The sequence below is a fragment of the Orussus abietinus genome, unplaced genomic scaffold (assembly GCF_000612105.2).
Source record: "Orussus abietinus isolate OABI.00-Male unplaced genomic scaffold, Oabi_2.0 scaffold160, whole genome shotgun sequence".
Taxonomy (NCBI): Eukaryota; Metazoa; Arthropoda; class Insecta; order Hymenoptera; family Orussidae; genus Orussus; species Orussus abietinus.
The window spans coordinates 45,753-63,275 of record NW_019394352.1 but is presented as its reverse complement, the minus strand read 5'-3'; the positions used below and the strand labels follow the sequence as shown (position 1 = coordinate 63,275).

General features: G+C 49.6%; 1 protein-coding gene across 1 annotated transcript in view; it reads left to right on the top strand.

Annotated features, from left to right (window-relative positions):
• LOC105702859 (Down syndrome cell adhesion molecule-like protein Dscam2) overlaps positions 1–17,523 on the top strand; it is a 37,144-nt gene that overhangs the window by 13,909 nt on the left and 5,712 nt on the right. Inside the window, exon 7 of the mRNA XM_023431957.1 lies at positions 5,877–6,003. Coding sequence (XP_023287725.1) covers positions 5,877–6,003 — 127 coding nt within the window. The remainder of the gene's footprint in view (positions 1–5,876; positions 6,004–17,523) is intronic.

The following is a 17,523-nucleotide window of genomic DNA, read 5'->3' as shown; positions in this document are numbered from 1 at the left end:
ACCGTTCCGGATTCGCAAGACCGACCTCGAGACGACGCTGGCAAAATAATTAAAAAATTCATACAAAAAAAAAAAAACAAATCCGGACTCGTCGAACGCTCCGCTTTTCTAGTCCGAACGGTGAGCCCTCGTTTCCGTGCGCGCGTCCGCACGCGGCGAACCGCATGCGGACGCGCGGGCGGAAAAATGGGCCGCGACTCGGGCGCTCTCGAGGGTGATAACAGATTATATCAATTTTAAAGCGGATTGTCACATTCTTTACGGGATGTTATTCGACAGCGCCCCCGCCTAAGAGAGCGAATCGGTGCTCTCCTTGTTTCCTGATTTTTCTTAGTATTATTCGATGAAGTATGGTAGGGCTCTTCTAAATGAAACGTCAAAATATTTATGAATCTTTCCCCCAAACTGGGTGCACCTAATCATTTGAAACTCCGGCACATGATTGATAAAGAAGGCGACGCTCATGAAATTTCAATTTTCATAGGAAAAAAAAAAATGTGTCCTTGGTCCTAGTCTGGGATAAATCATTTTTCTTTCTTTAAAATGAAATTTCATGTGCGTCGTGTTTTTCCTCACGGCCTCCGTAATCACGTGGTTAAGTTCTAAGGATTCGGTGGGCCCAGTTTGGAGAAAAGTTTCACGAATACTTGGATGTTTTGATATTATATAGAATGAAACTTCCATGACACCTTAATTACGATTAATTGAGGGATGCAGAATTTAGTCTCTGCAGGGTAGATCGGGGGAATTTTGAATATCGAATTGGGACAGTGGGGATCTACGGATAGGACCGATTCGCTCGAACTCCGCGATCCCATCGGGTTTGCGATAAATGTTAGTCTACTCGCAAAATTTGCACCCGCCGAGTTTGGCCGGCTCGAAGTCGCACTCTACGAGGTCGTCGAGATGATTCTTTAGAGTTTTGAGTCGAAGACCTCCCTAGTAAATACTCAAAGTTAGAGTTTTATTGGTCACTGAGGAGTATGGAGAATATCTCTCCACGAGGTCGAAAATCCGAATTGGGATATGGAGACGTTATTTTTTTCAACGTTAAACGATGAAAACGAGTGCGCAGAGCGGCCAGATTCGGCGGCAGCCTGAATGCTGGGACAGGGTACCCCTGCGGGCACGCGTCACCGGCCGCATGCGGCCGACCGCAGTCCGAACGCGGCCCGAGGTACGCGCGGACGCGAGCTTGGCACCTGGGAACGGGGAACGGGAACGGGAACGGGAGGAGAGGGGAGAAGTCTCGAGAAAGAAAGACGAGAAGTGCGGATAAGACGAGAAAATGGGAAAAACTGGGAACAGCGGGCGAGCCGCATGCGGCGGCCGCATGCCAGGGCGATCCTAACTCTTTACGCAGAACCCTTGGGAAGCGTGCGGCCGAAGTTCCCGAGTCTGGACAGCATTAACGGACTGTCGGCGAGCGCGGCCGGAAGTGTGCCCCTCTTGTGTCCGGCCCAGGGCTTCCCGGTTCCGTCATCTAGGTAGGGCCCACTCTCATCGGTTCCGGGAACGATATTTCATTCGATCATTCCCTTTCCCCCCGTCCCCGCACCCCTTATCCCGGCGATCCCCCTTGCGCCGGTCGGGACTGCCGGAGACTTCAACGCTGGCGCGAGCGAGGGGCCTTGCCTGCCGCGCGTCGAAGTCTCCAGCGCGCGGAGACCCCGGACGGCACAGCACCCCTTCGCGGGACTCGATCGGGACGGGTCAAAGGGTACACCCGGGGCCTTCGTTTTTAGAGCCCGTGGGCAGCGTCCGGCCCAAGATCCCGGCGACGGACGACATTCGCGGATTCAAGTCCATCATCGGCGGGAGCCTAGCCTCCTCGTGCCCGGCCCAGGGGTTCCCCGTTCCATCCTACAGGTAGACCGGCGGACGAGGGACGGAGGGGGAAGAAAAGAGGCGATTAAGGATCAAACATGGCCAAGGAGCCTCGAACATCCTCGTTGCGAGCCCGAAAGTCGGACGGAGACGCCGGGTCTCTTTTTTTTTTCTAGATTTTTATTTATTTATCCATTTTTTTCTTATTCTTTTTTATCTTCTCATTCTGTTACGGGCGAGCGTTAATCTTTCCACGACGACCCGATTCAGAGCCCGTCGGGAGCGTTAGGCCCAAGTTTCCGACGATCGACGACTCCAGGAGCTTTCGCACGACCAAGGGTGGATCGGTCACCGTGATGTGTCCGGCGCAAGGATTCCCCGTCCCGTTCCATAAGTAAGTCTGCTATTCCCTCTTCCGATCGGGGGACCGCCATCTTGGATCTCGCGCGATGGACTCTCTTCCTCCTCCCTCCCCGCCTCTCTCCTCAGGGCCCTCGCAGCGGAGGGGGACCGCGATGTCCGTGATACCGGAAAACTGCCAAGTCTGCGATCTGTCTTTTGTCAGAGCCGGTGAGCAGCGTCCGGCCCAAGTTCCCGACGGTGGACAACTCGAGAGGGTTCACGATTCTTCTCGGGGACGCGTCCGCCATTACGTGTCCCGCCCAAGGGTTCCCTGTGCCCTCGCACAGGTACGCTTTCGCGGTTCCGTCTTCGAACACCCCCGAAGACCCCCTTTTTCTTGCCCTTAGAACCCGTCGCCGCCACTAGACCGAAATTCCCCATGACGGAGAACTCGAGAACCTACAGGGTCGATCGGGACCAGGTGCTCACGCTGATGTGCCCGGCGCAGGCCTTTCCGGTTCCGGTTCACAGGTATCCGCGTTTTCTCCTCCTTTGAGGATCCCCCGATTTTTTTTTCTTCTTTTTTTGTCGCAACTACCATTTTCAGCGAGAAAATTTCGAGCCCAGATCTCCAAAGTCACGCTTTCCGGTGCCATGACGTTGCTAGGCTTTTCGCAGATTTTTCCGGTTCCGGTTCACGGGTATTCGCGTTTTCCCCTCCTTTGAGGATCCCGCCGGGGCCCGATTTTTTTTTTCCTGTTTTCGGCGACTACCATTTTCAGCGAGAAAATTTCGAGCGAATTTCGGTACGCGATTCTCGGCTCCATCGTCTTCTTTTTCGATTCTTTTGTTCCGTAGAGCCCGTTGCGAGCGCCCGCCCGAAATTCCCGTCTCTGGCCGACTCCCAAACTTTCAAAATCACGCTCTCCGGTGCCATGACGCTGCTGTGCCCGGCCCAAGGGTTTCCCGTTCCGTCGCACAGGTAACTTTTCCCACCTGTGAAATTCAAATCGCTCGCGGCGAAGCCTATCCGATTAATCAATTAACTCGTCGAATCGTTCGATTCGCCCTCTTCGTTGCGAGCACTTTACCGTAAGTAATGTATATCCCTCGGAAGGAATCCAGGGCGACTCGCCGTCTCGCAAGTTTATCGACGTCTCCTGTTTTTCATAATCAATTTCAACTCCGAGGAGACCACGCCGCCAAACCTGCGAGAGCCGCCCGAGTATATCATCCTACCTTAAGGTGTTATCAAGGGATTTTATTCTATATACATCAAAGCGTAAAAATATCTATTAAGCTTTTCTCCAATCTGGGTGCACATAATTCGAAACCTCGGCACATGATTATAGAGACTAAGGAAGAACGCGATACTCGTGAAATTTCATTTTTCAATGAAATTATGCGTCTTGGCTCTGGTCTGAGATAAGTAAAAGTGTTTTTTTTTAAATCTGAAATTTCACCAATATCGCATTCTTCCTTGGGGTTTCCGTAATCACGTGTTGAAGTTGAAATGATTCTGTGCGTCAAGTTTGGAGGAAAGTTTTATAAATATCTTCTTTATATATAGGGTGGTCATGAAAGACTAAATGATATGAAGCAAAAATCAGCTTCAAACCCTTCAGTCTTTCAGTGGCCTATAGAATAACCCTTTCATAACACCTTAACCCATTTTTCCCGTAGAACCGGCGTCCAGCGCGCGACCTAAACTATCAGGGCCGAGCGACCTGCAGAGGTTCTCCATAACCTGCAAAAGAAACGTCACGCTGCTCTGTCCAGCTCAAGGATTCCCCGTGCCCTCGTATAGGTAGGGTTGTCTCTTTTCTTCCGTTTCCTTCCTCCCCCTCCTACCTCACCCCCCAGGTAGGGCTCATTTTTTTCAAATAGTATAGCCAAGCGTATTCCCATTTAAGGTGATATGAAAGGGTCATTATATATGTATATAAAACGTCCAAATATTTATAAAATTTTTCTCCAAGCTGGATGCACCGAATCATTTGAAACTTCAGCACGCGATTCTGGAGGCCCTAAGGAAGAACGCGGTGTTAATGAAATCTCATTTTTAACCCCTTACGCTTCGATTTAATTGTGAACACATTCAAGCTGAATTAGTCTAGCTCGTCATTGTGGCGCAAGGGGTTAATAATAATTTTTTATTTTTTATTTATCCCGGTCTAGTACCAAGAATACATATATATATTTTTTTTTTTTTGGAGAAATGGAATTTCACGAGCACCACGTTCTTCCTTAGGACCTTCATAATCACGTGGTGAAGTTTCTTACGTTTTCAAATATTTTCACGTTTTATATATGTAGAATGACCCTTTCGTAACTCGCTTTGCCATCGATGGGAATATTTTAAGTTGACCGATGTCCTCGTGAAATTAAAATCGACCCGACATAGGCCGAGCTCGAAGTGCACGTTTCCAACGCGTTGGTTCTTCCGCTTGTGCAGAACCGGTGGGCAGCTCTAAGCCGCGGTTTCCGTCGACGAACGACGTCGGTTTGCGCGTCGCCAGGGACTCGAGCTTCACGTTGCCGTGTCCCGCCCAGGCGTTCCCGGTGGCCACGTTCAGGTACCCGAAGACGCCCTCCTTCGTCGCCGACCCGGTCCCAGCAAGCTCCTCTTCGTCTCCGCCACGAGTCGCCGGAAGCGGGATTTTTGTCGACCTCGAAAGAAGCGACGAACGACTCGTTGTACACCGAGAAAAAAAAAAGAATTTCATCGAACCATAGAAATATTTTATCAGAATGCTCGTTTTGTAAAGCCTGCAAGTTTTTGCAGATTTTTTAGAGCCATCTGCTAAACGCTATGCCGATCTGAAAATGTTCTAGGTTACGTTTAGCTTATTTTATTGAACGGTACCAATGAATATTTATTTCCCTCGAATTAAGGTGAGGTAAAAGTAGCGTTAAAGAAGTCTCGTTTATGAAACTTTTCTCCGAACTGGATGTACCGAATCGTTTTAAACTTGACAACGCGAACATGACGGTTGTAAGGAAATTTTATGGGTCCAGACACCCATAAAACATGAATTTTTAAAACTTAGCTCATAGATATTTTCAAAATTGTTTATAATAAATGAAATTTCACGATTATCAGGACATTCCTTACAGCCATCGCGTTTAGGTTGTAAAGTTTGTAACGACTCGGCACACCCTGGTCGGAGAAAAGTTTCGTGAACGATCTCACTCTTCGGATGGCACTTTCACGTCCCTTTAACTCAAAGAAATTGTCGCGATTTCGAGGGGACGTTGCAGCCAATTTATCCGAGTGTATTCAAGTAAAATAATGATCCATTGAATTGACCGAATATTTCAATTGGTTCGACGACATTCTTTTCTCGGGGTCGAGATGAAATAGCGAGATCGGTACATGGGAGAGTCGATTAGTACGCGAGGAAGTCGTTTGGCGCTTCGGTCGGTGCTCCGCTTGGCCTCGAAATTCCGCACGCAGCCCACGCCTCGTCCTTTCCGTAGAGCCGGTCGCTCTGTCCAGGCCGAAGTTCTCGATGATCGACAAGAGCCGCACCTTCGAGGTCCAGGGAGCCAAGAGCGCCATATTCTTCTGTCCCGCTCAGGCCCACCCTGCGCCGATCTTCAAGTAAGTCTCATCCGGCGACTCGCAGGGCAGAGAGGTGGAGGCGCTGTGAAAGATCCCCCTCGCCTCTCTCCGTCGTTATTTCGGATTTCGACGTCTGATTCAGAGCCGGTCTCGAGCGCAAAGCCGAAATTCACGGCTTTTGACGTTAAGTCGACCAACCCCTGGACGGAGCTCGGAGGAAGCACCACCCTGCTTTGCCCTGCTCAGGGTTTCCCTGTTCCAGCGTTCAGGTAAAGAGGATGCCCCGGGTACCGCGAGTTCCACCTCTACCTGGGGAATTTAAGGTTAGGTCATCGGGATGAAAGAATATAATGGAATCTTGGAAAAATGGCTGCGTACATCTTCTCGACAGAGCCGGTCTCGAGTGCCAAGCCCAAGTTCACCGGAGTGTCCGTAAAGACCCTGGACGTTACCGTCCGCCGAGGCAAGGATTCCTCCCTCTCGTGTCCTGCTCAGGGTTACCCGGTCCCGGCGTTTAGGTAAGACTTCCTGGATCCAACCTTTGATCCGAGGTCCTCGCCTGTCCTATCCAAGTCCTGCGCAACGCGGATCTTGGGTCTCGTCTCGAGGTGGCGTCTCGTCGTCGTCGGATCCTGGGGAGTGGACCGCACCTCCTCGTTTACTCCATCTCCTCCTACACTTAGAGAAACATTCATTGAGCCAAAGATATCATATATTCATTCAAAGAATAATTATTTCACTGAAATAAACTCAAATAAATGATCATACTTCCGAGGAAATTCTTTATCCAATTTATTTAAATTCATCTGAATTTATCTCAGTTAATTATTCATTGAATTAAAAGCGATGTGAAAGTGACGTCTAAGAGGTCTCGTTTATGAAACTTTTCTCCAAACTGGGTGTACTGAGTCCATTCAAACTTTTACAATATGAATATGGAGGGTATAAGGAAGGTCCCTGAAACTCATGGAATTTTAACTTTTTAAACATTTGTTCATAGGTATTCTTAAGATTTTTTATAAAAAGCGAAATTTTAGGAGTGTCGGGGCTTTCTTTATAGCCATATTCACGTTGTGAAGATTGAAACGATTTGGTACACCCCGTTTGGAGAAAAATTTCACGAACCATTGACCTCTCGAATGTCACATTCACATCCCCTTAATGATATATTTCTCTGGTTCGATGAAACCTTTTCTTATTATTGCGGACTCCACCTCCTAGTAATAGGGTAGGTCGGCATAAATGTCGAGGCCGCTAGTAAAGTCTTCTCGACAGAGCCGGTCTCGAGCGCCAAGCCCAAGTTCAGCGCGGCATCCGTGAAGACGATGGACGTCGCGTTTCGCGAGGGCCAGAAATGCTACGTCCTGTGCCCCGCCCAGGGTTACCCGGTCCCCGGGTTTAGGTAAGCCACCCATTCGCGTTCTCCGGTGTCCCCAGAGCCGGTGTCCAGCGCCAAGCCGAAGTTCACGAGCTCCGACATCAAAGTAGTGCCCCCTGCGCCTCGGTCGGTCCCGCTGGCCCTCACCTGTCCAGCCCAGGGGTACCCGGTCCCGATGACACGGTCAGTACCCCATATCTCGGGCCAAAGGAAAATTATCCCCCTTCTCGGCAGAGCCCACGTCCAGTGCCAAGCCCAAAATACCGCCCAATGGTCGCAAGCACGAGTGGTTCGAGGCGATTTCGGGATTCCCCCTGAGCTTGATGTGTCAAGCGCAGGCATATCCGGTTCCCATAACGAGGTGAGGTGTTTCTATGATGTTTCGAGTTATGGAGCGATGGCTTGATTTTTGACGATAAGTCACGAAAATTTTACCTGGTTCAATTTTTTGCGAAGACATGTGGGGACCCGAGACCCTTTTCTGCTAAGAGTACCCTGTTTCGGCATTCTGCTCTATCCTGCACGTTTCATCCTAACCTGTTCGGTTCCCCTGATTTTCGGCAGAGCCCACTTCCAGTGCCAAACCTAAGATACCAATCGATCGCAAGCACCAGTGGTCCGAGGCGATTTCGCGATTCCCCCTGAGCCTGATGTGTCAGGGGCAGGCATATCCGGTTCCCATAACGAGGTGAGGTATTCCTATGATGTTTCGAGTTGTGAAGCGATGGCTCGATTTTTCACAAATTTTGGGAGGCAATACGGGGAAAAGAGACTCTTTCTAGCTGAGAGTACCCTGTTTCGGCATTCTGCTCTCTCCTGCACGTTTCATCCTAACCTGTTCGGTTCCCCTGATTTTCGGCAGAGCCCACTTCCAGTGCCAAACCTAAGATACCAACCGATCGCAAGCACCAGTGGTTCGAGGCGATTTCCGGGTTTCCCCTGAGCCTGATGTACCAGGCGCAGGGATATCCGGTTCCCATAACGAGGTGATGTATTTCTATGATCTCGTTCCGAATTGTTGAGCTACGGTGTGATTTTTTTGCGAGGACGTGTGAGGTCCAGGGACCCTTTCCAGCTGAGAGTGTCCTGTTTCAGCATTCTGCTTTCTCCTGCACGTTTCATCCTAACATGTTCGGTTCCCCGGATTTTCGGCAGAGCCCACCTCCAGTGCCAAACCAAAGATACAGAATGATCGCAAGCACGAGTGGTTCGAGGCGCTTTCAGGATTTCCTTTGAGCCTGATGTGCCAGGCGCAGGCATATCCCGTTCCTATAACAAGGTGAGGTACTTCCGTGATCTCGTTCCGCGTCATCGAGCGATGGCTCGATTACTGACGAAGATTCTAGCTGGGCGTACCCTGTACCGGTGTTCTCTGTCCGAGGTTGTATCCTATAAGCCGCTCATGACCCGATTTTCGGCAGAACCCACGTCCAGTGCTAAGCCCAAGTTACAGAGCAGTCGCAAAGTGGAGTTGGTGGACGCGAGCGTGGGCGCCTCCCAGAGTTTGATGTGCCAGGCGCAGGGGTACCCTGTCCCCATTAGAAGGTGAGACGCGTTGTCGATTCCATTCGGCGTTTCCTATTCGATTTATCCCTATCCGCCCTCCTCTTATCGCTCTTCCTCTTAATCGAACCCCGACATTCGTCGTTTAGCGCGGTCAAGGGTACCCTGTCCCGGACGTAGGGTCGATATCTTGGAAGAGGAGTAGAAGGGACATTTTTTATTTAACTCGGTAGAACCCACGTCGAGTGCTAAACCGAAGTTGCCGAGCAGTCGCAAGCTCGAGTGGGTGGAGGCGGATCTGGGAAAAGAGGCGAGTCAGTTGTGCCAGGCGCAGGGGTACCCGGTCCCCATCAGGAGGTGAGCCTCGGGATTTTTTAATTACTTCTATTTATTTTTTTTTTCTACCCGGTAGTTCCCTCATCTTTTTCGCAGCTCATTTTTCCGATCCCCGAATGTTCGTAGAGCCACTAGGATTTAAATCGCCGGCCTTCTCCACCGACATCTCCCTTAGCGCCTATCAGAGGCGCGCCTCCACCAGCTTGGTCTTGGCCTGCAACGCGCAAGGCTATCCGGCCCCGACCACGAGGTAACGTTCAGGGTTGGAGCGGCCCCCTAAAGAGTGACCTTGTCGACGGAATCCTGATCCTCCTTTTTGTCCTGAAGGTAACTCCTCTCCTGGTTCTTCTCCCACGATCCATCCAGGCTTCGGTGTTCAATCTAGCGGCTTCGGTGTTTAATCCGGGTACCTAGGTGTTTAGATAGAAGGATTAGGCTTAACTTGGGTTCCTCTAGAGAGCCTCCTTATTCGTGGTTTACCACGGTGGTTCCCGATCTTTTGGCTAGAAGCAACTAGGAATTCTCTTCCGGCTTCCCGTGCCTGGCCGAGCTTCCCCGCTGCTAAGTCGTCGCGTCCGTCTAGCCTTGAACCTCTGCTTCGTTAGTTGGTAGCCGAATGAACCATCCCCTCGTTTTCCACAGAACCGATGGGCTCGAAGTCACCTGGCTTCTCCACGGACGACTCTTTGAGCGCGTACCAGAGGCGCGCCTCCACCAGCGTCGTCTTGGTTTGCAACGCGCAAGGCTACCCGGCCCCGACGACGAGGTAACGCGCGGAGCCCTCGCTACCCTCTTCCAATGTAGATTCAAAGATACGAGCCCATCCTCGCCGATCTATGTCCGGGATGCGATTTGCGCGAATTCGTCCTCCGATTAGCCGGCAATTGGTCCACTGTGGTCTCGGGAATTGGCTCCCGAGGGAACCGGTCGCACGCTTCGATTTATCGACTCCTTCATTCGCCTCCAGATATCCCCAGCATCCGATTTGCGGGAACCCAATCTCCTCGGTCTCTCCTAGGGTCACCTCGTGCGAGGTCCTCGTCCGCTGCGACTGGAGGCGAGGGATTAAGGCGATGCTAAAGTGCCGGCAGGAGTCTCGCTTAGGAAACTTTTTTTTTCCGAACTGAGTGCACCGAATCGTTTCCAAATTTACAACGCGCATACGGACGCCACGAGGAAGATCCTGACACCCAGGAAATTTCATTTTCTTTTTTTTTCCCCTTGTGAAAACTTTTAAAAATATCTACAGAGAAATTTAAAAGAAATCTCACGAGTGTCAGGACCTTCCTTATGGCCTTCGTGTTCACGTTGTAGAGGTAGAAATGAATTTGGTTTGTTTGGAGAAAAGTTTCATTAATGAGAGATTTTCTATGGCACTTTCGCATCACCTTAAGGGTCGGGCGCGCGTTTTGCTCGTTTCTGCAGAGCCCGTTGGAAGTAAGGCACCCTCCGTGGCCGGAGATGCAAAGCTGTCCCTCTTGGTGCGCCGGGTGGGTTTCGAGGTCGGACTGATCTGCAATGTCCAGGCACATCCCGTGCCCTCGACCAGGTACGAATAAGCCTCCGGGTCTCCCCTGTCCTGGCGCGATAAGGAGCTCGCGAGACCCGATAAGCGACGTCCAACCTCTCCGGTGGGTCCAGGAAGGCAAACTCGGCCCCGGAATTACCGGCATCTCCGAATTTTCTGTCCAATCTCGAGGAGGTACAATACCGATTTCAATACCGATTATTCAAGGGAAATCACTTCTACTGGCGCCAAGAAATTTCCTCGACGAGAAACGTTTCAATGGACGCGAGTTTAATGACTAATGATTAATGATTAATGATGAGAGGACCTAGACAGTCATATTTTCGATCCGGGTGGAAGAGCGACCATGGGACATCCTTGTAAAAAAAAAATTGGAGTACCGTTTCCTGAAGCTTCCGGGGCCGAGTTTAAGGGTCTTTTTCGAGGGCTCCGAACTCCAAGCCGTCCTGTCTGGGTGCCCTAGAACCGATCGGCACCAGGGCCCCGAAGTTCCCCAGCGAGAGGGCCAAGCGAGCCTGGTTCGACCGGGAGGTCGGTCGAGATCTGACGGTGCTGTGTTCTGCCCAGGGGTTCCCCGTTCCGAAATTTAGGTAGGAATTAACGTAGACGGTACTTCCCGTCTCGAGGGGGTATTCACTCAGGTGATCATGGATCTTAATGCGAGAAATCACGTGGAAATCGGCTGGAAATCGCAAGCAGATATCACTGGGAATCACAAAAGCATTGGCACAATTTTAAGGTTTTACGAAAGTATATATGTACCAAAAAGTTGAAATATGAAACTTTTTGAGATAGCCATCGAGCGGTGATGTGAAAGTGGCGTCAGAGACTTCTTCTTCATGAAATTTCCCTCCAAACTGGGTGTACGGAATCGATCGAAATAAAAATGGTGGGTATAAGGAAGGTCTGGAGACTCATGAAATTTAAACCTTTAAAAACATTGTTTATGGATACTTTCAAAATTCTTGAGAAAAAATGAAATCTCACAAGTGTCTGGACCTTCCTTACAGCCTCCATATTTACGTCGTCAAGTTTGAAATGATTCGGCACAGCCAGGTCGGAGCAAAGTTTCATGAATTATTGACTCTTCGGATGGCACTTTCACACCCCCTTAAGACCTACTTGCGGTGTCACTCGTTATCGGATCGCATTGTCGTTTATCACGTGAAATCAATGGCAATTGGTTCGTTATCACCGATTTCCGAGTGAATAGTCCCTCGTTCCGTCTCGAGCCGACCTCGAATGGGCCTTTTAGAGCCGCTGGGCAGCAAGGCCCCCGCGTTCACCGGCGAGCTGAAGGGCGGTTGGTTGAAGAAAAGGTGGAGGTCCAGCACGGTGATGACCTGCCCTGCGCAGGGCTACCCGGTCCCCGGTTTCCGGTAAAGTTGCTACCCTGGTTCACCGTTCTCACCTGCGTGCCCAATCGCGTAATCGCGAGACGACGAGCGTCCTCCCCTGCGTGCCTAATCACCTAATCGCCTAATCGCCTAATCAGAGCCCCTGGGGAGCAAGGCGCCCGCGTTCACGGGGGAGATCAAGGGAGTCTGGATGGAGAAGAGGTCGAGGTCCGCCCTGGTGATGCCGTGTCCTGCTCAGGGATACCCCGTTCCCAGCTTCCGGTAAAGTCTAGCTAGCGTGTCTCGTGTCGCAGAGCCGGTAGGCACGAAAGCTCCATCCATCCTGGGGGAGAAGGGCAGCCTGATGGAGCGCAGGGCGGGGGTCGCCCTCGTGGTCGCGTGTCAGGGCCAGGGATACCCGGTGCCGATGTTCAGGTATGGTGCAGGAACCTCTCGGGCTCGGGAACGCCGTAGGATCCCGGAAAACTCGAGAGAGGTGAGGGGTCGCGGCGGCATCGGGGACGAGGAAGGAGGCTTTTCGGGTACTCCGGGTTCCCCGATGACCTCGGCGCCGCGAAATTCGGCATTCTCTATTTCCGGTATCTCCGTTTATGCGACTTCCGGCGCATCCAGAGCCCCTGGCTAGCAAGGGACCCTCGATTTTGGGCGACGTCAAGCGGTGGCTCCTGGCCAGGTTAGGGACCGACTTCGAGATGCCCTGCCAGGCCCAGTCGTATCCTGTTCCGGCATTCAGGTACTCGTGATCTCCCTCCTTCTTTTTCTTTCTCTCTCTATTCTCCTTCTTTCATCTTCGGCCCACCTGGGGAAATCGGGGTCTGGAGGGGTAGGATCGTACTTCCAGGTTTCTCGCGATTATTCGCCCTTTCTAGAGCCCATTGGAGTGAAGGCGCCGAAGTTCTCGAGCGACAACCGCGTCAACTCGTTCTTCCGACCCGCCCAGGAACCGTATGCTCTTCAGTGCCCGGCCCAGGGGTTCCCCGTTCCATCGTTTAGGTATGACTCGGCGAGCTTAAGGGGATGTGAAAGTGTCGTCTGAGGAGTCAGTCGTTCATGAAATTTTCCTCCGAACTGGGTGCACCGAATTCAAACTTTAGAACGTGAATATGGAGACCTTAAGGTAGGTCCTGAAACACGCGAAATTTCATATCTTATAACTAATTTTGAAAATATCTATAAACAAATTTTTTCTAAATTGAAATTTCATGGGTGCCAGAACCTTCTTTATGGCCTCTATATTCATCTTGTAAAGTTTGAAATGATTTGGTAAACTCAATTCGGAGAAAAGTTTTATAAACGAGACCTCTTTGATGTCATTTACACTGAAACACGTCGAGAACTTTATCGACGTCGGTAAAAAAGATATTTCGAAATACTTACGTTGCCGACGTTAGTTTTTCTATCGATAGCTGTGTCGAATTATATTGGATATTGTACTAAATAGCATACTCCACCTCTCGCTGTGCAATAATTATAAAAAAAATCGAAGTAAAACTCCAGAAGTCCTCTGGATTCATGCCTTCTGGGGCTCTTGAAAGTCGTATGCGAAATTCGATTTCGCATGCGAAAGTAGAGCATAGGAACTCGAGAATCGGGTCCCAGGATTTACCTTGCGGAGAAAGGATACCATAGGTATCAAAGGGGTGTCAATGGGGAGCGACTCCGTAGTAAGAAGACGCGTCTCTCCCTTAGAGCCGGTGGGGTCCAAAGCGCCGGCCTTTCAGAGCGACGCCAAGAGTAGCACGTACGTGAGGGTGGCGGGCTCGTCTGTCAGTTTGCTGTGTTCCGCGCAAGCGGCTCCCCCTCCGGCGATTAGGTAAACCCTTCAACCTTTTACGATAAAAAAAAAGGGTGCATCGATCGACAGAGAAGTTGCGTATTGGAGTCGTCCGCGAGTTCGGAAATCTCAATAGGGCGTCGAGGTTTAAATCGATGTTCCCTTTCTCCGTCAATTCGACAACCAAGTCTATAGTTCTGTGGATGAAAAAGGAGAGTGGAAGGTGGAGTTCGAAAAGCATAAAATTAATTCGGGGACGAGTTAGAAGTAATTGGTCGAAATCATAGGTCGACTTCCGGGAGTACACGCTGAGAAAAAGAAATGCCATTGAACGAAAGAAATATTCTGTTAATTCAAAGGACAATTATTCACTCCAAGCTGGAATAGATCGGATGCAACGTTCATTCGGAATTGTCACAATTTATTGAGTAAAATAATTATTCTCGGAATCAGGATAATATTTCTTTCGTTTAATGCATCTGATTTTTTTCGCAGGGTAGTCCGCGTCTCCTCTCGGTCCCGGCTCTTTCTCCTTCCGTTTCCTTCCTTTCTTCTGCATGCATCCGTCTCGCTTTCCGCCTGAGCTTCTATCACTGTCTACCCGTTATCGTAGAGCCCGTGAACGGCGCATCGCCTAGAGTCACGTCCACCTCGAAGTACGACGTCCTGACCAGGTCTGAAAAGACCGAACTGGCGATGCTATGTCCTGCGCAGGGCCATCCGCTTCCGGTCTTCAGGTATTTCCTCGTCTCTACCGAGTGTAAGAAGAACGACCCTAATTCCAGCATGACATTCAAATTTCCGTTCTTCTTGCACTCCGGCCTTTTTTTCACGAGTCTCTCATCGAAACTGCGAAAAAATCAAACGAGGACGTCCCATGGCGGCGACTGGAAGGTCAGTATCGAGGATCCAAGATGGCGGAATTTCGACGCATCGGAGCTTAGGGTCGACCGGTTCCCTTACGGAATTTTCCGACCGCGTTTCCAGGGGCGCTCGACGTCCGCGTTACCACCAGGTGAACCTACCGACGTTCGAGTATCTCGGGGATTTTTTTTTCCTTCCTCTAGAAAGAAAGAAAAGAGAATGAAAGGAGAAAACCGCGACGTCGGCCAAGGGTTAGGGAGAGATACCTACACGCGGAAAAATATTTCAATGAATTAATACAATTTTTTTTATGGTTAAACCACAGAATATGATTATATGAACGACCAAATATTTGGTTGACACTACCAAATTCTTTAGTTAATAACGTTTGGTTGATCGCATCAAATATTATGGTAGATCACGTCAGATATTAAAGTGACTTGGTACCCTAGAAACCATTTTAATCTCTCTGAATACTCTTCGAGGAAAATCTTCCTTTTATAAAAGTTTTCCTGGTAAATGAGAAATTCTTTCGTCAAAAATGCGGCACCACGGCATCCCTCGCTCGCATCGACAAAAGGGTCGTGACTTCACTTGCGAGAGAGGCTCCATGGGTACTCGCCACCAAACGGATATGCCGGGAACCTTAGATAACTAAATTATTTCCTAAAATCAAGAAAACAATTTAACCAAAACACTTTAGTCGATCGAAACAAACGAGTTCGGTCAAGTGAGCTAAAACTCCGAGGGGACATTCACTCAGGAAGTATGAATTTTAATTCTCGAAATGACTTGGAGATCAGCTGGTAAATCCCAATCAAAAATCGAGCCACAATTTTGAGGCAGACGCTTGTCCTGTTTCTTGTCACCTAATCGCATTGTTGTTTACCACGTGAAATCGAAGGCAATCGATTCTCAAAGAAAATCGATTTCACTGATTTTCCGAGTGAATAGCCCCTCGTAAAATTCGGTTCGCTCGACCGAGTCGTTCTCTCAGATGAACCAAACGCAGTCGATCGGACCAATTCGTTAAATGAGCCAAATCTCTTTTTTTCCCGCGTGTAGACGCGGACCCTCGGACCTCGTAAATCCTTGTTCCGATTGGTTCTAGAGCCCGTAGGGAGTAGCCCTCCTCGTCTGCCGCCTCGCTCGAAGTTGGACGAGATGACCATGCGACGAGGAGAGTCGGCCACGTTGCTCTGCGAGGCACAGGCGAGTCCTTTGGCCATGTTTAGGTGAGAGATACCGAGGAAAGGACGAGGTGTCCCTACCCTTGAGATCGACCTGTCCGACGTTGCGGTTTTCCGGGGTCTTCTTCAGAGGCGCTTCTTCGAGACCGCGTCCCTCGTCTAGGAACACTGATCTACATACTACCTATTGTTGATGTATAAATAATGGTGGTTTTTTAACACGTTACATGTTAGTGATACCAAAGGATCGTTCCATGTATTGAAACGTCAAAATGAATATAAAACTTTTGACGGATTGACGGTTCAAAGCTTTTGCACATGCGCACTCGTTACTTATGTAGTACCGCTGCGCGCGTCTGGTGGTGCTGGGGTGCCTTAAATTCCTCAAAGTTCTCTGTTTGGAACAAATAGGTATCAGCTATCCAGTTAGTATGTAGATTGACGGTTCAACATTTGTTATTGTCGCGATTGACGGTTCAAAGCTTTTGCACATGCGCATTCGTTACTTATGTAGTACCGCTGCGCGCGTCTGGTGGTGCTGGGGTGCCTTAAAATCCTCAAAGTTCTCTGTTTACAACAAATAGGTATCAGCTATCCAGTTAGTATGAAGATCAGGGTCTGGGAATCATTTCTCGCCGGCAGAGTCAGGGCCCTTTTTGCCATTTTGGCGATCGAGATTGTTCTTAAGCACTGTTTTCCTTTCAGAACCTTCCGGTCGCACCGCGCCGAAGGGGACCGGAGACGGTCTCAACAAGTACCTCGGGGTTGAGGGCGACTCTCTGGCTCTGACGTGCTCGGTTCAGGGTTTCCCTGCCCCGATATCTAGGTACATCCCCGAAAGTACCCCGCGTTCCTCCACCCTCGCTTTTTAACCCGTTTTGGTTTTCATTCCGAGCTCAAGTCCCTGGGTCGGCCTCTCTTCCTCGGCGCTGCCGACACGTCGATCCCTCCTTCGAGATCAAGAGCGACCGGAAATGCAAATTAGGCTTCCGAGTACATCTCTTCGGATAGACACTCGTGCAGACCGAAGAGTCGCTTTACGAGCTCGCTGGTTCCCGTATCTCGAGATGATAAGACTCTTTTTTATGCATCGCGATTCGCGCACCGATTGCGGATGACACGGATCCGAGTGTCTATCCAGGCTCTTCCATTGACCTATCCTGACATCTTGACGCGACGTAGGCGGAGAGCGAAATATTGCGAAATCGAGAGACAGAGATAACCACACGTGGCAAGAGTGACGGAGCGAGACAGAGCGAGAGAGTTCCCTGCAGACATGGGCATCGGCGATTTTCTGGCGCCGCTCCTAGTTAAATGGAACATGGTTCCAATTCTATGATTATCTTGAAAAAGAGAATTTCTGAGGGGCTATTCACTGGTAAACGACAATACGATCGGTAACAAGTGATGTTCAACCTTAAGGCGATGTTGAACTGGTATCAAGGAGGTCTCCTTTATGAAACTTTTCTCCAAATTGGGTGTACCGAATTATTTAAAACTTCAGCACGTGATTATAAGGACTCTAAGGAAGAACGCGAAAGATTTCTTTTTGTAAAATTAAATTTCCCGAGCGTCAGGTTCTTCCTTGAAGCCTTCTTAATCACGTGCTGAAGTTACAAATTATTTGGTGGACCCAGTTTGGAGAAAAATTTTATAAATATTTAAAATTTTTATATATATATAATGACCCTTTCATTCCACCTTAATATTACCATTCCAAATGGTAATCGCTGCAACTTTTTAGCTCGGCGTCATGCAAGGTTAAATTAGCCATTCGATGTGATCAATCTCATTTGTGTGGTTCATATTGAAACAATATTTTAGCCATGTTGATATAGTAATTGTAACCAAATTATTT